This window comes from Rhinopithecus bieti, unplaced genomic scaffold (assembly GCF_001698545.2).
Source record: "Rhinopithecus bieti isolate Rb0 unplaced genomic scaffold, ASM169854v2 scaffold_14839, whole genome shotgun sequence".
Classification (NCBI taxonomy): domain Eukaryota; kingdom Metazoa; phylum Chordata; class Mammalia; order Primates; family Cercopithecidae; genus Rhinopithecus; species Rhinopithecus bieti.
This window is the reverse complement of record NW_016808133.1, coordinates 509,097-533,618: the sequence shown is the minus strand read 5'-3', so window position 1 is coordinate 533,618 and position 24,522 is coordinate 509,097. Positions and strand designations below refer to the sequence as shown.

Here is a 24,522-nt window from a genome sequence, read left to right as displayed (position 1 = left end):
GTCACTGGATGGTCAGGGGTAACTGGACTGGATGGGGTCACTGGATGGTCAAGGGTAACTGGACTGGATGGGGTCACTGGCTGGTCAGGGGTAACTGGACTAGATGAGGTCACTGGATGTTCAGGGGTAACTGGACTGAATCGGGTCACTGGACTTTCAGGGGTAACTGGACTGGATGGGGTCGCTGGCTGGTCAGGGGTAACTGGACTGGATGGGGTCACTGGACTGTCAGGGGTAACTGGACTGGATGGGGTCACTGGCTGGTCAGGGTTCAGAGAGGAAGCGGGAGAGCAGAGTAGCAGGGCCCAGGGGATGAAGCAAGGACTCCTACCAGCTCGTTAACTGAGGCTGGGAGTCAGGCTGTGCTCAGCCAGTCGCGTGCCGAATTCTTGGAACCAAACTGAAATACGTACTTTTAACAAAAGCAGTGTTTCCATTTTCCTTTTAAAAAAAAAGGTCAAAGTGAACTCTATCGATTTCTAAAATCTCTTGAGCCTGACTAGAGCTAGAAAAATTTTAAACTTCTCCCACTTGGTCGGGCTCCATGGGTCATGCCTGTAATCCCAGCACTTTGGGAGGCCGAGGCAGGCGTTTCACGAGGTCAGGAGATGGAGACCATCCTGGCTAACACGGTGAAACCCCATATCTACTAAAATACAAAAAAAAAAAAAATTAACCGGGCATGGTGGCGGGTGCCTGTAGTCCCAGTTACTCAGGAGGCTGAGGCAGGAGAATGGCGTGAACCCAGGAGGCAGAGCTTGCAGTGAGCCGAGATCGCACCACTGCACTCCAGCCTGGGCGACAGAGCGAGACTCCGTCTCCAAAAAAAAAAAAAAACACGAAAAAAAAACTTCTCCCACTCTCACCTTAATAGGACTTCTGATACAACTGATTCAAATCCTTAGTTCTTTAGGTTGACTGTCCAATACTCGAGACTTGCTTCTGTTGCCTGGATCTCATCCCCTGATCTTTCAAATGCTTCCAGCCAAAGGTTTAAAGGCATCTCCCCTCACCTTCCCAGTTCCAGGCATGAGCTGCAGTCTGGCTGCCACTTAGCTGTGGGCCCTGCAGAGAGGATCCCTGGGGCTTGTGCCACACACAGGAGCACAGGGAACCTGGACTCTGATGGAACTGTTTATGCGTTCCTCATGAGTCTGAGTCAAAACCAGTGGTTCTCAGTGGGCAGATGGTAAAGAGGACATCCTTCCATAGGGCCATAGGCTCAAGAGGGGTGGGGCTGTCTGCCACGGGCCCCCTGAGATTCCAGGAAGGACAACCCCTAGGTTTGAGAAGCGCAAGGTCACCTGTGCTTGCCTTCATCCCCAGCCCACCTGGACACCGACTCCTGGGCGTCTGGGAGTGACTACAGGGTGGCCAGGGAAGGAATTTAGCCTGGCTGTCCTCTGGGGGCCAGGACCCCTGGTATGGAGTGGGGTGGGGGACCAGGCTGGGGCCCTCGGAGGGCTTCATGCACTAACTCATGCGTGTCCCTCTCACAGTGCCACCCGTCCCCCTACTGCAGCTGGAGAAATGCTGCACCCGCAACAATAGTGTCACGCTGGCCTGGAGGATGCCACCCTTCACCCACAGCCCCGTGGACGGCTACATCCTGGAGCTGGACGACGGCGCCGGGGGGCAGTTCCGGGTGAGGCCTTGCTGCCTATTTGGCGGGGATTGAGGGTACCGATGCAGAGGCCAGAGTGGCTCCCACTGCCCCAAGCTCTGGTTCAGCCCATGGGGACACTGTGTTGCCATCCCGAGGGGACACTGGCCAAAAGGATAAAGAGGGCTGGCTGGGCTCAGGGAGATGGGGCTTCCCTCCCAAGGGCTAGGTCTGGGAGGACTGACACAAGCGTGGAACTAGAGGAGAACTCAGAGAAGGTGTTCCCTGCACCCACCTCCTTTCCCGTTTACCCCCAGCCCCTCACACAGCAACATATTCCCTCAACGGGTTTTATCACACCTTGTCTTGTCTGATCCTCTAATTATTTCACCTGGCTCTGTCTTGACTTGGGAGGTATCATTTCTGGAGACAAGGAAGCACTGTCTGACCCTCCTATACCTGGCAAGGTGCTGGGCACATAGAGGATGCTGGATAAATCCTCTATGTTGTTGAATTGGGACAACATTCTAGTCATGTCACTGCTGATAGATTGCCATGGGGGCAATAAAGGTTCTTAGTGAACCAGAAATGCATCTTCTACTCCCATCTGCTGGAAACCGTGGAGCAGGACTCCACCCCAGTCCAGCCCTAATAGAGCACCATCTCGAGATTTCACTCCGTGACATTCAGGCGGACGTGAATGCTAGGGAGCACAAACTCTGGGCTTCTCAGATCACCTGGTTCCTGGCCCCGAAATGATTAAATAAACACTCATTCTAACAAACTACTGCAATCATAACAACTCTTGCATCTCTTCTCCTGGGAAGTTGCACCCATTTAACAAACCTTGCCGAAGGTCAACATTCCCTTAGTTTCTCTCAAAGAGATGTATGTATGTGTCGTTTTACTTTGTGTTTGAAAAATACAGGAATGTAAGAATTAGGGAAATAGTTGCAGCACTTCCTTGGGAATTACTGAGTCCCATGTGAATATGGGCCAATTAGGGAGGTAAGATGAGGTAGCTCAAGCCAGGTCACTGAGTGCAGACCCCAGTCACTCCTGTTGGGAAAATGAGCCAAGAACTGAAAGAGCTCATCCACCAGAAATCAAGAGGAGAGTCAGTATTTTTGAAATGGAAAGAAAGAAAAGGCTGTTTGGAAATATTAAAAGAAGCAGCCACAGAGCTCAAAAGTGGTCCCTCCTCTTTGAGACATGGCCACTAACAAAAGCTAGACCCAAGGGCTAGGGTTTATAAGGAAGAGGGTCTTATAGTGGGAAAAGTGTGGATGTTGCATGCAGACAGACCTGGATTTGAGCTATGGCTCCTATATGGATTAGCTGTGATCTTAGACCACATTATTTAATTAGCAGAAAATAATGACATGGGAGAGGCAAAAGGCTATGCGTTTTGGGGGTTGAATAGGACAAAGGTAACTTTGAAGCGAATGAGGAACAAGCTCAATCTTTATGAAAGTATCTTTGGGGGCTAGGCACGGTGGTTCAAACCTGTAATCCCGGCACTTTGGGAGACCAAGGCGGGTGGTCCACTTGAGGTCAGGAGTTTGAGACCAGCTTGGTCAACATGGTGAAACCCCATCTCTACTTAAAATACAAAAATTAGCCAGGCGTGGTGGCAGATGCCTGTTGTCCCAGCTACTCTGGAGGGTGAGGCACAAGAATCACTTGAACTTGGAAGGCAGAGATTGTAGTAAGTCAAGATTGCACCACTGCACTGCAGCCCGGGTGACAGAGTGAGCCTCTGTCTAGAAAGAAAGAAAGAAAGAAAGAAAGAAAGAAAGAAAGAAAGAAAGAAAGAAAGAGAGAAAGAGAGAAAGAGAGAAAAGAGAGAAAGAGAGAGAAGAGAGATAGAGAGACGAGAGAGGGAGAGAGGAGGGAGGGGGAGGAAGGAAGGAAGGGAGGAAGGAAGAAGGAAGGAGGAAGTGAAGGGAGAAAGGGAGGGAAGGAGGGAGGGAAAGAAAAAGAAAAAAGAAAGAAAGAAAAGAAAGAAAAGAAAGAGAGAGAGAAAGAAAGAAAAGAGAGAGAGAGAGGAGAAGGGAGGGAGGGAGGAGGAAGGAAGGAAGGAAGAAGGAAGGAAGGAAGGAAGGAAGGAAGGAAGGAGAAAAGAGGGAGGGAGGGAAGAAAAAGAAAAGAAAGAAAGAAAGAAAGAAAGAAAAGAGAGAGAGAGAAAGAAAGAAAGAAAGAAAGAAAGAAAGAAAGAAAAAGAAAGAAAGAAAAGAAAGAAAGAAAGAAAGAAAGAAAGAAAGGAAAGAAAGAAGGGAGGGAGGGAAGAAAAAAAAGAAAGAAAGAAAGAAAAGAAAAGTATCTTTGGGGCCTGATGCAGAAATGTCTCACCCTTTGGAAAGACCAGGAAAACAGCAGCTCCAGGAGGGCTAAGGAGTGGAAAATGCCAGCCTCAGGGGTGGGAGGAGACAAAGGAGTGGATGTGCCCTGTGGCTCAATAGTCTTGTAGACCAGGTTGACCTTGGCAGAGTCAGGATGTTCCTGGTCAGTATCCTGGCTGGCTGCAGACCTGGGAAGTCGCCTCACCAGGACTCCATCACGCCTCGCCACTTCATAGGCAGAGGGGCCAGACAGCCAGTAGTAAGGCATTCATGCCCAAGTTGGTCAAGTTCTGTGAGCCAGCCATGACTGAACGCAATTTCCCTTTTTATTAACTTCTATTTGGGTAAGAATTTTTTTTAAAATTTTTTGGCTGGGCATGGTGGCTCACGCCTGTAATCCCAGCACTCTGGGAGGCCAAGCAGGAGGATCACCTGAGGTCAGGAGTTCGAGACCAGTCTGGCCAACATATAGGGAAACCCCATCTCTACTAAAAAACATATATATAAAGATTAGCTGGGCATGGTGGTGCATGCTTGTAGTCCTAGCTACTTGGGAGGCTGAGGCAGGCGAATCACTTGAACTCGGGAGGCGGAGGCTGCGGTAAGCCGAGATCACGCCACTCCACTCCAGCCTGGCAACAGAGCAAGACTCTGTCCCTCAAAAAAATAAAAACAAAAGTTGTTTAGAAATGGGGTCCTGCAATGTTGCCCAGTCTGGACTCAAGCGATGTTCCCACCTCTGCCTCCTGAGTAGCTGGGACTACAGGCCACCACGCCTGGCAAAAGCACTTTTAACATCAATGTGTTTCCAGAAGCCATTTGCTAAGAGGAATTTTCCAAATGCTAGAGGAGCCTGGTGAGCAGCATTGCTCTCTTTCAGGAAGTGTACGTCGGTAAGGAGACTTTGTGTACCATCGATGGTCTTCACTTCAACAGCACCTACAACGCCCGAGTCAAAGCTTTCAACTCTTCTGGTGTCGGGCCTTACAGTAAAACTGTCGTCCTGCAGACGTCCGATGGTGAGCATCGGGATCTCTTAGTGGGAAGAACGGATTCATCATTTTATCCAATGACAAGCAGACAGCCACTTGCAGCACCTATGATGACGGAGTGGGGGTGGGGGTGGTGCTAGGCACATCTGGGTTCTCCAAGGGCGTGTCCTTCTGGGACCATAGGTAGCCTCCCAAAGGACAAAGATTGACTCCTAGGGCCAACCCACATTTCATCCCGTGGACCAGGGCAAAGGATGAGCTGCTGAAGATGGTGGAGGGAGGAAGTGCAGGGTCGGAGGGGCCTGTTGAGGTGCATACGCCTCACCCTGCTCTGCACACACAGCTCCTTGCTGCACCCACGTGGCCTACAAGCCACGAAAGAAACATTTCTTTACCCCAGTGTGCTGGACTAAATGTGAAGTAGCTGAGGGAGGCTAAACTTCTCCCACTTCTCAAGGGCCGAGGAGTGAGTAGGACAGTCCCAGACAAGAAAACTCCACGATAGATGCAGTGGGCCCACACCAGTCCCTACATTTGAGCCTTTCTCACAGCGGAAGAGGGCTCTTTAACCCCCAGCATCGGAGCTCACATCCAGTGGTTTATACACCTACCCAGCCTTCTAGGTGTTGGGCAACAACAGCATGTTGAAATTAATTCAGTGGAATTTTGATCATCTAAGTTCTTAGCAGGGAGCGATGAGAGAAATAGAAATCACATTCCAAAGAGAGTCCTGCCCCACCCGGCGTGGCCCAGCCCAGGCTGCAGAGGCGGTTTCCAGCTCCCCACTGCCTCCAAGAAGAGGGCAAATCCTGTATTCGTTTTCATCATTGAGTCTACACGTCCTCTGACTGCCACAGCTGGATGGTCTCCTAGAGGCAGGGAGGAGAAGGAGCAGGAGCAGATGCCGGTGTCAAAGACCCAGCCAGGGACACTTTTCTGAAAATGGTGCCACCTGCAGAGTCCACTTTGTACGCCCCTAGAGGAGAGCTCACTAACTTCTGCCTCTAGACTCTCCTGCCTAGAGATGAGCGGTCCTTGCCCTGTGCATTGTGGTCATGACTTTAGAGTAAGGGCCTCACTTCCGACAAACTGGGGGGCTGGGGAGCAAAAGGGGACAGTGGCTGATGGGCTGCAAAATGGAGAATTGAGCTTTGTGACTTTGGCCCATCACTTCACCTCTCTGTGTCTCAAATCTCCCACCCACGAGGTGGCTCATCAATATCTATTTCCTCCTGTACTTCTTTTTTTTTTTTTTTTTTTTTTTGAGAGGAAGTCCCACTCTGTTGCCCAGCCCACAGTGCAATGGCGCAATCTTGGCTCACTGCAACCTCTGCCACCCTGTTCAAGTGATTGTCCTGCCTCAGCCTCCTGAGTAGCTGGGACTACAGGTGCCCACCACCATGCCCACCGAATTTTTTTTTTTTTTTGAGATGGAGCCTCGCTTTGTCGCTCAGGCTGGAGGGCAGTGGTGTGATCTCGGCTCACTGCAAGCTCCGCCTCCCGGGTTCACACCATTCTCCTACCTCAGCCTCCCGAGTAGCTGGGACTACAGGCGCCCACCACCACGCCCGACTGATTTTTTGGTATTTTTAGTAGAGACGGGGTTTCACCATGTTAGCCAGGATGGTCTCCATCTCCTCACCTCATGGTCTGCCTGCCTCGGCCTCCCAAAGTGCTGGGATTACAGGCATGAGCCACCATGCCCGGCCATGAATTTTTGTATTTTTAGTAGGGATGGGGTTTTGCCATGTTGGCCAGGCTGGTCTCAAACTCCTGACCTGAAGTGCTCCACCCACCTCGGCCTCCCAAAGTGCTGGGATTACAGGCGTGGGCCACCGCACCCCGCCTATTTCCTCCTGTACTTACAACGTGTCTGAGCGTTTGGAAGGGTTTTAGAAACCAAGACCGGGAAATGCATCTAGATTTGAAGCTTTGAGGCCTGAAAATCCTTGGCAAGGCCGGGCTCATAGGGCTAGCAACTTGGATGAACACAGAGCAGAGCGTGTGTGTAAGCGTGTGCATGTGTGTGTGTGTGCACGTGTGTGGTAATCATACAGGAAAGAACCTTCACTCCTGGATGCCGACCTTCTAACAGAAGTGAGTGTGTTTGTGTCTCTGACCAGTTAGAAACTACTAGCAAATTCCATCCCCTGACCCTGCTCGTCTCGCCTCCTTCCTTTTTAGTGGCCTGGTTCACATTTGACCCCAACTCTGGGCATCGGGACATCATTTTATCCAACGACAACCAGACAGCCACCTGCAGCAGCTATGATGACCGGGTGGTGCTGGGCACAGCTGCGTTCTCCAAGGGCGTGCACTACTGGGAGCTACACGTGGACCGGTACGACAACCACCCAGACCCCGCCTTCGGGGTGGCCAGGGCCAGCGTGGTCAAGGACATGATGCTGGGCAAGGATGACAAGGCCTGGGCCATGTATGTGGACAACAACCGCAGCTGGTTCATGCACTGCAACTCCCACACCAACAGGTGCGATTGGGCCCCATCCTGCCTCCCGTGGACACAGGTTGTTTGGGAATGAGGGTCCTGAAGACCAGTGTCCCTTCTGCTTTCCCCAGAGCCAGCAGGAATTGGGAGGAGGTATTTTCAGCCACTTTGGTCTCCATTTTCTAGGAAGCTTTGACTCTGCCCACGTAGAACTGGCCTGCAGCCCAGATGAGGGTATGTTATGGTGATTTGCACAGCACCCGCACAGATGGGTCTCCCAAGTTACCCAGCGGGCCTCTGCTGGGATATGGAGATCGTAGTTTTCTTTCTGGTCCAGCTTCACTTTCCTTTGCAACTGTCAACCCAGGCTTGAGTCACCACAGGGCGTTAATGGGCACCACTGGGGTTGATGTCCTCAGAGCTGTGACCAGGTCATTGCCACTAACTTCCCTGCAGTGATCCTGGCCACTGCCCTGGTCTCATGTGCGCTTGAGCCTCAGCAGGACCGGGCCCTCGACAGGGCAGTAGCAGAGGGCATGGCTGGGGTGCTCACTACTAAAACGAGTCTGCCAAGGGTGCCTACAGCTGTGGCTTTGCCCTGAGACTGGCCCTGGGAGTAGGGTCACCAGTGTGGACACAGGAGACTCAGGTCCTGGCCTGTGTCACTACTGGGGCCTCTGTTAGGAGGGCAGACAGGGATGGGTCCTCCGGGACTGCCCCCGAGGCCTGGGCTTCTCCAGGGTGCCTTGGGCTCTCAGACACAGAGAAGGCAGTGCCCCCCCCACCCCCAACACACCTGCACCATAGCCCCGTACTCTTTCTCCTCTCCCAGGGATTTTGTGCTCACAACTGGCTGGCATGTGGGGATGGACGTGGGGGTGAAGAATCCCCAAGGCCAGAAATGGAGAATTGCAAGTTGCGGACACCTGGCGCCACCTCCTTGCTATGGAGCCTTGCTTCTGGTCTGCTAAGGGCCATCTCCCCAGCAGGAAGGGGTGAGGAACTTCAAGGAGCTGACCTTGACTTCGCTGGCCCCAGTCCCAGGCAAAATTGACCTGGAGGCTCTCAGTGCCCTGGACCCACCTGCAGCTCCTATAACAGCCCCTGGGGCACCTTCCTGCAGAGGAAGGACCAGCTTCTTCTTTCTCAGGGAAGCCAGGTCTAATCTGGGCCAAGGACTTGCCCGAGGGCCCTCAGGACCCTGTTTGCCTGCCTCTTTGCTGGTAGGCAGGGCCCCTTCTCTCCTGAGTCCTGGGGAAGAGGCGGGCAGCTCTGTGCGTCTGCCCAGACCCTGCAAGCTGGCCATTCTCCCTCCTGCCCACAGAGGGGCCAAGTCCAGGCCCATCAGCTCCGTCTCTGCTTGCTGAAGCCAAACTGGCACCCAGATACCCTGCTTGCTGGCAGGAGTAATAACAAGAAGCATTTGTCAAGCCCTTACTTGTGCTCAGTGCTGTATAGGAAGCACTCAATGTATCTTGAGCTCATTTAATCCTTGCAAAAGTGCTATTATTGTTGCCATTTTACAGATTATAAAAGTGGGGCTTAGACTGGAATGGTGGCTCGCACCTGTAATCCCAGCACCTAAGGAGGCCAAGGCAGAAGGATTGCTTGAGCCCAGGAGTTTGAGACCAGCCTGGGCGACTTAGTGAGACCCTGTCTCTATAAATAATAGTAATTTTAAAAATTAGCCAGGCATGGTGCTGTGTACCTGTAGTCCCAGCTACTTGGGAGGCCGAAGCAGGAGGATCACTTGAGCCCTGGAGTTCAAGACCAGCCTGGGCAACATAGTGAGACCCTCCTCTCTACAAAATAAATAAATAAAAAGCCTGGGCTTAGGAAGGTCGGACAATGGCTCAGGCCATGCGGCCAGTTGACACTGTCAGGGTTGAGCCCAGGACCCCAGCCTCGGTTTGTGCAGTGCAGACTCCGCAGCTCTCCCGGCCATTGGCCACCACACTCCTCCCAAGGGCTGCCGAGCACTTGGGCCTTTGCTATCCTTGATGGCCCCTTGGTGCCACCTCAGTAAGAAAAACAGAAGGGAAGTGGGGCCATGAGAAGGTAGAGAGAATCTGCCCCTTTCTGCATGTCCTCCCACCCTGGGATGTGGACCGGGTAGGGTAAGCGCTATCTGGGAGGAAGTCGAGAAAGCTGGGAAGTTGGATCCCAGAGCTGACTGGGCCTGAGGCTTTGCTTAGGTCGGACTCATTTCTGCACCTCCCGTGGGTCACTACCGCCACCCGGTGGTCAGTATCCAAATAGCACCAACAGCGCGGTTTTAGTTCCCTTCTCCCACCTGCCGGGGCACCCTCGGGGAAGCCCTGCCCAATCCGGAAACACCTGTCTGGGCAGGACCAAGTCCTCCTCGGGACTTCCTGTCGTGAATCCTTCTCGCTGCTCACCTTCCCTCTGCCCTACCAGCAGCGTCCAGTAGATCAACTCATTCTCAATCTGGAAGGACAAACAAGGTTTTCTTAGCAGAGTGGCGTTGCTAAGGTCAAGGCTAAGACCTCAGCCCTGAGCCGGCGCGGTGGCTCAAGCCTGTAGTCTCAGCTACCTAGGAGGCTGAGGCAGGAGGATCCCTTGAGCCCAGGAGTCCAAGACCAGCCTGGGCAACATAGTGAAGCCCTCGTCTCTATAAAATATTTTAAAAATTAGCCGGGCATGGTGTGTGCCTGTAGTCCCACCTATCCCTGAGGCTTGTGGGAGGATCCGTTGAGCCCAGGAGTTTCAGGTAACAGCGAGCCATGATGGCACCACTGCACTTCAGCCTGGGTCACAGGGAGAAACATCCACTCAAAAATGAAAAACCACCTCAGGGAAGGGAAGGAGAGTCTGCAGGATTCGGCCCATGGGAGAAGACATGGTCAGCCAAGCTGCCCTTGGGAGCATGTTCCTTACTTTTATTAATAGATTCGCTTCCACCAGGTGGATGTTAATTCTTACCACCTACGAAGTACGACATTGCCAACACTGATCAAGAGCAGAATGGACGTTCTCAAGGTTCTGCTATTGGTCACCTGTGGGATGGTGACTCCAACAGAGGACTTGATTTCAACTTCAGCACCCTTCTGCCTGGCATACACTGCTTTTCGAGGGACCCTAGGATGTTTCTGGGAAGATGAGCCAATGTAGGGTAGGGGCCTTTCAAAATTTCCTGAAGGCCTGGATGGCCACATCTTCATCGACCTCAGCATCCTCACTTGCCTAAAACAGAAAAGGGCACCAAGTCAGTTATTTTCTTTGGCAGGAAAAGGTGCCTTTCTTACCCATTCTCCATGCTCCACAGTTTCAAATGAGACCTACTCATCAGAACCCGATTTTTCTAGTATGCAGATCCCAGATGCTCTCAGGAAGAGGGGGTTGAACAGCGTGGTTCCTCTAGGGGAGTCTTCATCATGGCCTGTTAACAAGGCGTGTCCACTGTGAGAGAAGGCTCATATGCCAGGAGAGCACCCCACCACCACCTTGGGGGCCATGTTTAAGTGAGGGTGTTCCCAGCATCCTATAAATAATTTTCCTGCCCGGGCATGGTGGCTCATGGCTATCATCCCAGCACTTTGGGAGCCCAAAGTGGAAAGATCACTTGAGCCTAGGAGTTCAAGACCAGCCTGGGTAACATAGTGAGACCCCTATCTCTACAAAAAACACAAACAAAATTAGCTGGGTCTCATGTCATGCACCTGTAGTCCGAGCTACTCGGGAGGCTGAAGTGGGAGGATCTCTTGAGCCTGGGAGGGCGAGGCTGTTGTGCACCGAGATGGCGTCACTGCACTCCAGCCTGGGTGACAGAGTGAGACCGTGTCTCCAAATAAATAAATAATTCTCCTGAGTTAATCCCCTTCATCCCAGGCTGGGTGTGGTGATGGTCTTCCTGGGGACTCTCTTCCCAGGACGGAAGGCGGCGTGTGCAAGGGGGCCACCGTGGGCGTGCTGCTGGACCTGAATAAGCACACCCTCACTTTCTTCATCAACGGGCAGCAGCAGGGCCCCACAGCTTTCAGCCACGTGGACGGGGTCTTCATGCCAGCCCTCAGCCTCAACCGCAATGTGCAGGTACACGCCTCCCCCGGGCCAGACCTGGTCTGGCTGCTCCCCACTGTTTGCCCACAAGTCTCTGCAGTGCCCATGGGCAGAGTGGGCCATAAAGAAGCGGACCACAGAGCCTTCCCAGACAAAGCTTATTGAGTGGACTGCCTTGGACGTTTCCTAGAGACGTTCCTTTCTAACTTGTTCACTTGGGACACCCAGGGACCCTAAGGTGGCAGCTTCTGGAGACACAGAGCTCATGGCTGAGCCCAGTCCCTGGGGAGTGCTGGTAGCTCAGGAGGCCTGAAGCAGAGAGACAAGAATGAGAGCCCAGGAGGGTGTAAGGAAGGGAGAAACACGAAGATGCCATCCGTCGTCTTAGTAGAGTCCTCCTCCACTTGGGCTGGGGAGTTGAGTGTGGGGAGGCAGGTCCTGTTTTGTGGCCCTGAATATTGAGGAGTCTACATCAATCACTGATTGATCGATTTGATCTTCTACTCATTTGCAAAAGGGATTTGTGGCAACCTAAAAGATAGGCTTGGCCGGGCGTGGTGGCTCACACCTGTAACCCCAGTACTTTGGGAGGCCGAGGCGGGCAGATTATGAGGTCAGGAGATCGAGACCATCCTGGCTAATATGGTGAAACCCTGTCTCTACCAAAAATACAAAAAAATAAAAAATAAAAAATAAAAAATAGCCGGGTGTGGTGGCGGGCGCCTATAGTCCCAGCTACTCAGGAGGCTGAGGCAGGAGAATGGCGTGACCTGGGAAGCGAAGCCTGCAGTGAGCCGAGATTGCGCCACTACACTCCAGCCTGGGTGACAGAGCAAGACTCTGTCTCAAAAAAATAAAATAAAATAAAAGATAGCCTTGGCTAGGCATGGTGGTTCACGCCTGTAACCCCAGTATTTTGGGAGGCCATGGCAGGAGAATCGCTTGAGCCCAGAAGTTTGACACCAGCCTGGGGAACTAGCAAGACACCATCTCTACCAATGAACAAATAAGCTTTTTTAATAAAAAACAATAAAAGGTTGGCTATTATTCCTCACAGTTAATAGAATGGGATTAATAGGAAAGGAAAGAAGGTCATGGCTAGAAAGTAGACACAAATATGTAACCACGAGAGCCAGTGCGTGAGAGCCATGCTCCTGGGACAGCATCTACTTTGCCCGGCTCTGGCAGCTCTGGCAAAATGAGGAACTAGTCAGCTGGGTGATTCTTATTATGAGGAAAAAGGTGCAAACCAACATAGCCTTTAATTAGGGATATTGAGTGACATAATATTCACCAGTATACAGCAGCCCTGAGCTGTTGCATGGATGGCCCTGGAGCCAGCAGGGGATCCTGCCGGTGTCTGCGGTGCCTTTGGAGCACTCAGGGCCCCTGCGGCAGCCTCTCCCACCCTCACTTCCCCTGTCTTCTTTTCCAGGTCACCCTGCACACAGGATTGGAAGTGCCGACTAACCTGGGGCGGCCAAAGCTGTCAGGCAATTAGCTCCGCTCCAGCTCGGCACTGCGCCTGTGACACTGACATTCACAGGCAAAATGCTCACCATTCTCACTAAGCTCAAATAACCCACAAAAGCAGGATACGCAAGTCATGGGTACAACCTGGCAGCGTGGAATGTCATAGAAACACATTTTCTTGGGGGCACGGGGAATGGGTCTAAGGGCCTTGCTCACAGCTGCCACTGTCAGTGGCAAAGGCGGGTACGTGTGTCACCCTTATTCCACCCAGACGTTATGAACGCTCCCCAAGAAGGACCTTTCTCAAGGGAGTCAGCATTCAGGCTTCATGTCTGTGTTTCCTGCCATCTGTTTTCAAAGCTTATCTTTTTTTGGAGGGAGAGGAAGGTAGACTTTGAGACTGGCCTCCTGAGAGTGGCAGTCAGGAGCTGCGCTGTAATCCCACACCCCAGGTGTTGGCCCTCTGCGGGGACCCTGCCTCCTCAGAGTCCCAAGACTGCAGATTCTCATCATGCTGAGAAAGTTATCTTCTAGCTTCTTGGTCCTAGAGTCTTTAGTAGTGCCTGTCACTTGCAGACCCAAAGCAGGATTCATAGAAAGGTATATTAATCATTCTTGCTAGACTTTTGCCTCTCTCACTGAAGTGTTGAGAACCTTTTAAAATGGCTTCCTTTATTAGTCAGCCAATTGTGTTCTCTCTCTGTTTTCCTCCCTCCTTCATTTCTTCTCCCTCCCTCCTTCTCTCTCTCTCTCTCTCTCTCCTTCCCTCCCTCCTTCGTGCTCTTTCTTCCTTTCCTTCTTCTTTCTCTTCCTTTCCTCCATCCCTGCCTCTCTCTTCCTTCCATCTTTCCCTCTCTTTCCCTCCCTCCTTCTCTCTCTCTCTCTGTGTCTCTCACATACACACATACATCCCCCCCCGACACACAAGCATGACAGTCTCCTAAAATTAATTCACTCAGTTCTTAGTTCTTAAATCCACGTGAAAACACAATAATTTTAACAACTATGTCATAAGTCTTCACCTGGTGGTGGCTCCTTTCTGAAACTGGCAACCCAAGAAGTTAACTGAAAATGCATCCAGATTGCTCTTCTGAGCAGAACCACTCTCAGACTCATAAGCATTTAAGATGGCAGACCCTGGGAAAGCCTATTCTAGTCAGTCCACCCTATTGTTGTTATGAAAGCATCATGAACACAAGTGGCCCCTGTGGCAGGCAGGGATGGCTCTGCCCTGATGTGGTGGGCGGGATCTCTGGGGAAGGCAGAAAATAGAAGAGCAATATCAGGTACCTTGTCTCCCAGTTTCCCACTGTGAGACTGGGTGTGCTGAGTCTGACCTGTGAGGGCAGGACTCTGGAAACACCAGGCTTCTCCCTTGAGATCCACATTGAGTCATCCACACCTCTCAGAGACAGCTCACGACAGGGGTTCTGAGCCTGCCGGGCTCTTGTTCCCAGGGAACCCTTCCTCTCCTCCCTCCTCTCATCTCCCCAGTCACCTGCCACCTCCAGCTCCACCTGGTAGTAACATTTCTCTCTCCTTTTAAAAAGAATATATTTTGTCAAGCATTTTATTTCTGAGGCTGAGAAGTGACTTATCAATTTGCTGGACTGGATTTTTATAAAAACTCGCCCCGTACACCGGCACCAACTGTGCATCCTTGGTTCTGCCTTCCTGTTCAGATACCACGCCTGCTTTCTGAGTAACCGCCTGCCAGAGCCATGCAGGTCCCCCGCCTCCACTCAGCAGGCCCGACAATCCTACCTCAAAGCTCACGCTCTTGGTCTGCAAGTCTGCCTGGTCCGCTGTCTCTGCGATGTGGCTGACAAGGCCAGCTGCCCCGTCTCCAGGAGCTGCTTGGTGCTGTGTTGCAGCCTCTGCTGCAGAGCCTGGGAGCCATCTGCTTCGTGGAAGTCTAGGTCTTGCCTCTTCCTTGTCATCTCACCAAGCGGTTTCTGGCTCTCCTCCTCCCATCCCAGAGCCCCGTCCAGAGCCCTTGGAGGTAACATACAAGACCTAGGACCCTGTATCCTTGCCCGCACCGCTGCCTCTGCCTCCCATATCCCTGCAGCTTCATCCTTAGCCATAGCTCTGGGTGGCCATGGCTTGGAGCATGGAGAAGATCCCTAAAGATTGAGGATGAAGAGCAGTCACCACTTTCCTAGGGCTGAGGAAGCTATCAGCTTTGGGAAGTGTCTGGCTGTCTTCTGAAAAAAACAGACCTACCCCCTGCCCCCAGAATGAGGGCTGCGTGGTGACAGGAGCTTCTCACAGGGGAGCCCCGGGGAAGGCTGTGGAGCCTCCACCGGGTCACCAGGTGACCCCGCCTCTGCAGAGGAAGCGCCCATCACTGGAGCACAAGCTGCCTGGAGCTACCCTGAACCTAACTCCTTTGAAGGAGCAGCATCCAGGTCAGGAGAGAAGTGGAAAGTGCAGGAGGGAAATGCCCACAAATCTGGTGGCCTTTTTCAGAAAAAAATTCCCTGAAGTCCAGAGAGGTGCAGCAAGGACTCCCTCCTCCTGACTGCTGCCCTGAGCTTGGGGGCTGAGAATCTCCCTTTTCTGACTCCTCCACGAGCCCAGAAGCAATACAGCCGATGCCAGGGACGGCATCCAGCTCTCCTTCACACACGCCTCTCCCGTCTTCAGCACAAAACACCTTCAATGTTCTGACTTCAAAGAGAAGGGCAGGTCCGTGCCACACACTTGTGTTTTTGAGGGTTCAGAAAAGTGAAGAAGGAACTTATCAACTCCTCATGGCCGGGAAGGTCCCGGGTTTCGGAGTAGAAATGACAGGTCATGGAATTCTCATCCACCATCGAATTCCATAACACGTTACATCATGGTGGCATATTTGTACATAGAAATGATATCAAGATGAGGCTTTAGTTGGGCTGGCTGGGGAGTAACTTGGTGTAAATCTATCAAGCAGTTTCAGTGAAAAAGGAATTCAAAGTAGTTTTAAAATGTCGAGTTCCATTGCATTGTAAATAGTGCCTCTGTAATGTGTTCTGCAGTTGTTCTTTGCCAGTGAGCAAGTATGGTCAAAGTGTATGCCTTTTCCTTTTAAAATTAATCTCTTCCGAAAATATCCACTAGCACCTCACTGCATACATAGCATCCCAGCTCCTAATTCAAAGCAGGGGAAGGTATTTCCCCAAAGCCTGCTTTTCCCCTCTCTGTTCTCCTTGGGAAAATAATGATTCCAATTAAAGAGGACACCAGTAATACTGACCCACAAGGTAACTGACCTAAGCGCTATAAAACTGTATATAGTTCCAGGTTGCATCTTCAGCCTGATATGTACTTTGTAGTTGCAACAGTGCCCTAGGTGCCCTATGGCCCACCAAGTTTGAGGAGGGTGGTGCTTTCCGGATTGAGCCTGGGCAGGCACTGTGGAGCTCACCAAGAGAGCTGGGGGCGGGCCCACCCTCCTCTTTGCGCCCTTTCTCTCCCTCTTGGTGCCCCTGCCCTCCGCCCCACCACAGCACTCTCAGGAAAGGATCAGAATGCAGGATCTTTGTGTATTTCTTCCAGGGATATTTGCATTTAAGCCTTAATTCTCATTGCAAGCGAAAGGCTTGGTCCCCCTGGAAAGGCACATTTCAGCACCAGTGGGCAGGTGGTTCAGTGTCAAGGAGGCTGTTACTGGTCCCGTGGCCACCTGCTGGCTGTGTGGTAGTGAGGGTCAGTCCTTAGGGGGACTCAACATGTGAATGCTGAAGAACACTGTTGCACAGCCTGTGGGGTGGTGCCAGGGTTTCTCAACCTCTACTGACATTTTGCGGTAAGTTCTGTACACTGTAGGATGTTTAGCAACATCCCTGGTCTGTACCCATCATCTGCCAGTAGCAACCCCCAAGTTAGGTGTGACAACCAAAAGTATCTGTAGACATTGCTAGATATCTCCTGGGGGCCTCCACAAGTTGAGAACCACCAGGTTATGCTAGTGGTTTGTCATGTGTGGATCTGCAGAGGAACTGTGGCTTGCCGGCTGCATTGCTCCATAGAAAGCCTGTCTGTGACAAAGCTTCCAGCCTTTATCTTGATACCCAAGCCCAGGATTTTCCATGGGTCTTCAGGGGGCAGGTAGGGGGAAATGGGGTGAGCCACCCCAACAGATGCCAACCTGTTGGGTCTTGAATTTTACTCACTGAAGATGCCCCCAGCCCGCTCCCCCTTTCCTAGAAAGCAAAACTTGTTACCTTTGTTTTCCTTGGCCACGTTTTACTGGAAGCAACAGGAACTTCTTAATGGGTTTGTGGCCCTCAATTGGTTTTTTAAAAAATCTAACAGATGTTATTGGCAAATATTCAAGATGGTGATGCTGGAAAATTTCAGGACTTTTCTTTTGCAAGTGAGCCGGTAGCTGTGTTTTTTGACCACATTCTTGGCAGTTCCTCCCGGAAGATCAAAGGATCCTGCAGCTTTAACCGTATCTGGGCTGTAAAAATATGAGAGCAGGTTTCGGGTAGGATGTATTGATCAGACACCAAGTTCAACCCTCAGTTACTTCCCTCTTTTAACCTGACGTTAATAGTGATTCATGGTATGGGTGGGGGCCAATCTCTTATCCTTTCTGTGCCTCAGTATCCCCGCCTGAAATGGGACTAGTCATACTAACCTACCTCCTCTGATGTATTGTGAGGATTACAGAATAACATTTTTAAAGAAAAAAAGTGCAGTCTTTCACCTCTGGCATCTCAGCTAATGAGTCCCATTAAGTGAATCAAACTTGTCGGGGGAGTGGATTCCAGTGTTCTCCGACCAGTGTCTTCCATCCAAGCCTCCTTGTGACCAGGGCAAGGAGCTGCCTGGCCTCCAGCGTGAAAAATAGACCTTTAAGACAGATTTCCTATGACCATAGAAAGTAACACCCCATATGTTTCCATTCCCCGCCAGGGCTGTTTGAACAGCGCTCTGTGTGTGCTGTGAACAGGCTGCCTGTCAGCAGTCTCACTGCTAGGCCTCAAGGCCTCTGCGTGCAGAAGCCCCTTTAAACCAAGGAAGGACACTAACCCAGGCCTCTGCCTTCTTTGTTACCTAAGTTCTGGTATCTAATGGGTCTCTTAACTCATAGCTTGTCTCCTTTGTTTCGAGGGGTCTCTGCAGTGTGAGTGGGTTTGAAATCCAGCATGGATAGTGGGAAGAGATGCAACTGAGCCGAAGTTTTGAAGGCTGGTTGGGCTAGTGGGTCATCGTGTCACTTTCAGATGACTGATAACCACTGAGCCTTCACCAGCACGAGCTATGCAGGTTGGGGGAGGCCCTGGCTTTTTCAATGATTGATGTTGACATCAGTCAGGAGCTGGGAGTTGAGACCTCCAAGGAAGTCTCATCCGGAGCCATCGCTCTTCTCTCAAAGAGCACAGTCCTGGGGAAGGCCTAGGGACTTGTGGGCCAGTGATGCAGGCACTGCAGACCAGGCCAGGCCCTCGGGTAAGGCTCTGAGGAGAGGCCAAAACCAGGCTTCAGGTTCGGGAAGGTGACTGCTTGCAACTGCGGTAGCAGGAGCGTGTCAGGTGCTTACTGGGTGAGACCCAGCCCGGGAAGCCTCTCCAACTCCTCCTAGCCCTGGAAACCGGACATCCAGAGCCCCAGGCTTTCTTGGCACCCAGAGGAAGCAGGGAGAGGGCAAAGCAGAAAACGTTCAATGCATGATGTAGGATTGCTGCCTTGACACTAAGCTGTTGTATTAAGCATGAGAGGTGTTTGTTTAACGTTGGCAAAGGGATTTAACAAGAAACAAAAAACTTCGTGTCCTTGTTTTGACTGTCGACAGAACTCCTATTTTCTTGCCTTTCTTTATCCCCATTTCTCCTCCTCCCTCCCCCTCCCCTATCGCACCCACTTTCGGTCACTCGTTGTTGGTATTTGGTGGCAGCTCTTGGTCCTATTGCTGTGGATGTTCCACTGAAAACACAGGGGGTAGGGGGGAGTGGTAAGGAAAGCAACTTTTTTCTAATTTTTGTATTGGTATCCACAAGCGTTTGTATTTTTTGAATTGCAAACACTGTGTTTTCTGGTCTTTGGGGGTTGGTTGAACTTTCTGTATTACCTTTTGGAAAACCTGAGTTTTACCACAGTCTTAAGCAGATTTGAAATAAATTCTTTTGACACTGCCAACAACAGAGAGACGAGGTGTGGTCTGTAATTCCTGCTCCAAAGTCAGGTCCGCCTTTTTCCCAACTGGCCCTGACTGCCCACCAGACAGGGCAGAGGCTATAGGAGGAGAGGCCACACGGTCTCTCCCCCTGTAGTAATTCCCCCAGTGGGGCTGGGAATTACTAAGTAGCAGGGTCAACGTGGTTCTGCTTCGCATGCCCAGGAAATCTCAGGGTGATTACATATGACTCTAAACTAGGCTGAGTGTTGTGGCTCAAGCCTGGAATCCCAGAACTTTGGGAGGCCAAGGTGGGCAATCACTTGAGGCCAGGAGTTTGAGACCAGCCTGGGCAACATGGTGAAACACCATCTCTACCAAAAATACAAAAATTAGCTGGGCGTGGTGGTGCACATGTAGTTCCAGCTACTCAGGAGACTGAGGTGGGAGGATCACTGGAGCCCAGGAAGTCAAGGCTGCAGTGAGCCATGATTGTGCCACTGCACTCCAGCCTGGGTGACACAGCAAGACCCTGTGTTAAAAATAAAAAATAGCCACGCAGGGTGGCTCACGCCTGTCATCTCAGCACTTTGGGAGGCTGAGGCGGGTGGATCACCTAAGGTCAGGAGTTCGAGACCAGCCTGGCCAACGTGGTGAAACCCCATCTCTACTAAAACGATACAAAAATTAGCCGGGTGTGGTGGCACACGCCTGTAATCCCAGCTACTCGGGAGGCTGAGGCAGGAGAATTGCTTGAACCCAGGAGGTGGAGGTTGCAGTGAGTCAAAATCATGCCATTGCACTCCAGCCTCGGCAACAAGAGTGAAACTCCCTCTCAAAAAATATAAAAAATAAAAAATAAAATAAAAAAATAAAAATGAACCCGAAGGCCATTTTAACTGGCTTGAGCCAGTCCCTGAAGAGGGCGGGCAGCTGAGGCCTGTTTTCCCTAACCACTCTCAGCAGCTGAGGGAATAAAGTCCTTCACCCACAAAAGGGAATCTAGTGGGACATTACAGTGCCCACCACAACCCAACACAGTGCCAGGTCTGTGTTTCAGACAGTGTGGGGAGAAGCTCTTCCAGAATTCCATCGACCCATGCTTATAAGAGGCAGCTGAGCGTGGTGGCTCACACCTGGACACGGTGACTCACACCTGTAACCCCGGCATTTTGGGAGGCCAAGGCGGGAGGACTGCTGGAGATCGGCCTGAGTAATATAGCAAGGCCCTGTCTCAACTAAAAAATTAAAAAATTAGCCAGGCATGGTAGTGGTTCATGCCTGTAGTCCCAGCTACTCAGGAGGTTGAGGTGGGAGGATTGCTTGAGACCAGGATGTTGAGGCTGCAGTGAACTCCCATCACACCACTGTATTCCAGCCTGGATGACACAGCAAGACCCTATCTCTGAAAAAAAAAAAAAAAGGAAAAAAAAAGGAAAGTCGGTGGAACCAACTACGTTCCCTGTCACTGTCACTGGCCTCAGAGCTGCAACTGCACTATCTGCCTCCTGTCCAAGACATTCCCAGATTCCCCTTGGTGTCTCTGCTGACCTTGGTAGCTTATCTGCTGGTGTGATCCAGACACTCATCCCTGGGGGGGTCTAAGCCTTAGGTCACGGGGCCCGTCTCACTTCAGGATTGCTGCGCTTGTCTAGTTACTATCAAAATCGGATACAGTCAGTGTCCAGAGATGCCTGAGTGGATGACCAGGATGCAGACAGGCTCCTCCTGGCCTCTCTGTGTGACAGCAGCCTTGCTTCCTCTGGAGAGTCCTGGTCAGTCAGCCCCGCAAGGTGCTGGCTCTTCTTGCCCAGACAACAACCATAGCTAATGATTCCGTGGAATGCCGTGTCCCCTGCTCCCCTCTTTGGGAAACAGCGTCTCTAAGTCCACAGAACCAAGAATTGTGGGAACAGGAATCCCAAGTTTCCCAAGTGGGTCCTTGGGAGTCAGTCATTTCATGGGGACACAGCACCTTCTAAGTGTAATGGCTGTGCTTAGGGTGATTTAAGGCATAAGCTGCATTCTGGCAGACGCCACCTCCTCCTCACAGGCGCCTCTGAGATGGCGCCTCAGCTGCACCTGCACCGGGCCTCCCCCTCATTCCACCAGACCAGCAGTTTAGGATCATGGGCCCTGGAACACGCACCTGATCTTGCACCTCCTTAGCTGCCAAATAGGTCCCTTGGTTGGAAGCAGTGTTGTCCTGTGGAACCTGCTGCCAGGTGACAAGCAAACACTCTGTATGCCCTTAGGCTACTGGAGCTAGTCAGGCCCTGTGGGCAGGAAAAGAAAACCTTTGACAGGAATAGGTATTTCCTCCTATCATCTTCCAGGCTAGCAAAGCTCTGATGTAGCCCACGTGGTCTCCTCGGGATGGTCCCTCTTCAGGGACTCAGCGCTGGCCTCTGTCGTGGGCAGTTTGCACATTCTGGCAGCAGCAGAAGCTGGATCTCTCTGAGTGAGAATAGAAGAGCGCTGCTGACACAGGTGGGGCCCGCATCAGAGGGAGCAGTGTGTGCGGAAGAGGGCAGAGGACCGGGCAGGTTTAGGAAACGAAAAATACATAGTTCAGGATGGAAGGAGCGCCACGGTCAGGTTGTGAAGGCTTTTGAAGTCATTTTAAGGAATCTGACTGTGTGTGATGGGGAGCGAGGGACTGCTGCAGGAGGACAGTGGCATGACCAGAGTCACATTTGAGATCAGCAGGAGGATTGTGGAGGGAGGTGCACTAGCTGGAGCCTGGGTATTGAGCCTAGGACTTTAGGAAGTCACAATCCTTGCAGAAATCCCACCATGGCCAGACTCTGTCAGACCTGCCGTCGTGCAAAGTTGGGTGGGCCCTGAGGCCATCCACGGACCTACAGGATCAAGCACTGCAGACTGTGTGGCCAAAACCTGGATGCCTGTGACATCCCACTCTGTGTGCCGCTCCTCCCTCGGTCCACACCTGGGATCAGCTGGCAGAGCGGGAAAAGTCTGTTTCACTCCTGGACCAGCACAAGCCCAGCCTGGATGGCAGTTCTGTTCTATTCTCACTCAGACAGCAAAGTCAGCGTGGGCCCCACCCCCACCCCAGCTTGCGGGGCCCAGTCCAGGGCCTGAGTGCATAAACCAGTGAGCCAGTCAGACTTTCAAGACTCAGCTCTGAGCTCTGCTTCAGGAAGTCTGTCCATACTCTCAGATAAGCTCAGTTGGCTTCAGTGCTACCAGGTCCCTTTTATGTACGTCCACGTTAACACACACACTAGGGATGAGCATCTCCTCGCCCCAGCACCACCTCTGATTTGTCATTGGTGCTCAGTAAGGGATGTCTGAGTCCTCCTGAGGACTGGAGCCTGAGCTTGAAGGATAGACAGGTTTGGAACATAGAATGTTCACACCTGATGCCAAGTGACCCTGTGGCCAGAAGTTCCATCATGGGCCTGGTCCTGTCAGACCTGCTGTTGTACAAAGTTGGGTGGACTCTGAGGTCATCCATCGGAGAGAAGGGGAGCAGTCATCCTAGCTGAGAAAACCCAGCAAATGGTAACAGTGCAATTGCAATGTTGGGAGCAGCCAGGCCACCAGCTGGTGGGCGAAGTAGGTGGGCAGTGCTGGGAGGGTGTAAGAGGTGCTGATATGGAGTGGAACTTTGCTTTTTTTCCCCTTAGGCTGATAACAATCTAATGCTTCCTTTCACCATTGGTCCAAACGAGGCAATAAATGATTAAGGTAAGAGTTTCCACAGTTACTGTAATGATGCTCTTCTACTTTGTCAGCAGAGGAATTGGGCTCTGTAGCCAAGTCCTGGCAAATTCAGCTCGTCCTAAGACTAAGGTTCTGGAGACGTCCCTGTTCAGCCCCTTCACCTCACGCAATCCTGGCCAGCCACCGTGCTAATGTAATGTGCCCCAGAGAGCACGTTGAACTGAGCCATGCAGATGCATGTATGGCTGGGAAGCAACCCCACCCAAGGGAAGATGATAGCATAAAGGAGGCAGAGAGTGCATGTTTGCCCTGGATGCTGAGACCCTGATCCCTCCCCTGGCTGGCTACTGCGAGAATCTTGGTCGTGGCCCTGTCTTCCTTTGGATGCCCTTTTCATTGTCACTTTTCTCTGCTGCTGACCTTGCTAGGGGAAGCCTTATCAAATGGAAATAAGAGCATGGCCTGAAACTTGATCTTCAGTCCTTAAAGTACAGGTATGGTTTATGCTTTTAGCCCCTAAACCTCTAAGTGTTTCCAGAGCACCCAGTGGTCAAAAACCTGTTCCTTAAATATTTACGGGCAAATTAAAAAGTAGCCAGACATGGTGGCTTGTGCCTGTAGTCCTAGCTACTCGGGAGGCTGAGGCAGGAGGATCACTTGAGCCCAGGAGTTCAAGTCCAGCCTGGGCAACATATTAAGACCATCTTGTCTCCAAAAAAAAAAAAAAAAAAAAATGTTTTAAGTGAAAATAAAAACAAGCTTAGTAATTTACACCTGGAATTTGTATGCTATTCCAAAATGGACTACCCTGGGACTGTGGTCCACAGTCAGGCCAAGTGCTCAGTTGTCTGAGCCATGATGGCTCATGAGAATTAGGTCTCCCTTCATCTCCAACACTGAAGATGAGGAGTTAAACCAATCTAGGAGCCATTCTCATGGGTCATTTCCAGCTCCTGAGATTTTTCCTAGTGTTTTTTGTCATGTTTGAGATCTTCTACACCTTTTTAAAATTCTTACAGCCAAAATATATATCCTAATGAATAATGCCTTTCAAAATAAACCTGGAAAACAAACCACTCATTCCAGTTTTGCTGGCATTGTTCCAAACATTTTGCAAGTTCCTCATTTGTCAGTGTCTTCAGAGACAACATAAAGTCCCATAACAAAGTGAGCCATTTATACCTGATTTTTGGACCAAAACATTATCATTCACTAGGCTAGGATCAAAATTTTTTGGCAATTAAAGAAAAAAAAAAAAAAGCCAGCCAGGCACAGTGGCTCATGCCTATAATCCCAGCACTTTGAGAGGCCGAGGCAGGAGGACAGCTTAAGCCCAGGAGTTTAAGACCAGCCTAAGCAATATGGCAAGATGCAGTCCCTACAAAACTTTTTTTTTTTTTTTTTTTTTTTTTTGAGACGGAGTCTCGCTGTTGCTCAGGCTGGAGTGCAGTGGCCGGATCTCGGCTCACTGCAAGCTCTGCCTCCCGGGTTCATGTCATTCTCTTGCCTCAGCCTCCCGAGTAGCTGGAACTACAGGCACCCGCCACCACGCGGGGCTAATTTTTTTGTATTTTTTAGTAGAGATGGAGTTTCACCATGTTAGCCAGGATGGGCTCGATCTCCTGACCTCATGATCTGCCAGCCTCAGCCTCCCAAAGTGCTGGGATTACAGGCATGAGCCACCAGGCCTGGCCTACAAAACATCTTTTAAATCAGCTGGGTGTGGTGGCACATGCCTTTAGTACCAACTACTCAGGAGGCTGAGGCAAGAGCCCAAGAGTTCAAGGCCACAGTGAGTTATGATCATGCTGGGGCACTGCAGCCTCAGTGACAGATCAAGGCCTTGTCTCTAA

The 24,522-nt window shown here is 51.3% G+C and overlaps 1 protein-coding gene across 2 annotated transcripts in view; it reads left to right on the top strand.

The window, feature by feature from the left end:
- The window catches only part of TRIM67 (tripartite motif containing 67), a 29,768-nt gene extending 10,764 nt beyond the window's left edge, over positions 1–19,004 (top strand). Inside the window, exons 5-9 of one of the 2 annotated variants that reach the window (XM_017885619.1) lie at positions 1,500–1,645; positions 4,826–4,964; positions 7,122–7,425; positions 11,274–11,436; positions 12,839–19,004. In XM_017885619.1, the coding sequence (XP_017741108.1) occupies positions 1,500–1,645; positions 4,826–4,964; positions 7,122–7,425; positions 11,274–11,436; positions 12,839–12,904 (818 nt within the window). In that variant the 3' untranslated portion in view covers positions 12,905–19,004. Of the gene's footprint in view, positions 1–1,499; positions 1,646–4,825; positions 4,965–7,121; positions 7,426–11,273; positions 12,061–12,838 lie in introns of those variants that run through there. The other variant, XM_017885618.1, reaches the window with a different exon arrangement.
- Positions 19,005–24,522: the final 5,518 nt, after the last annotated feature.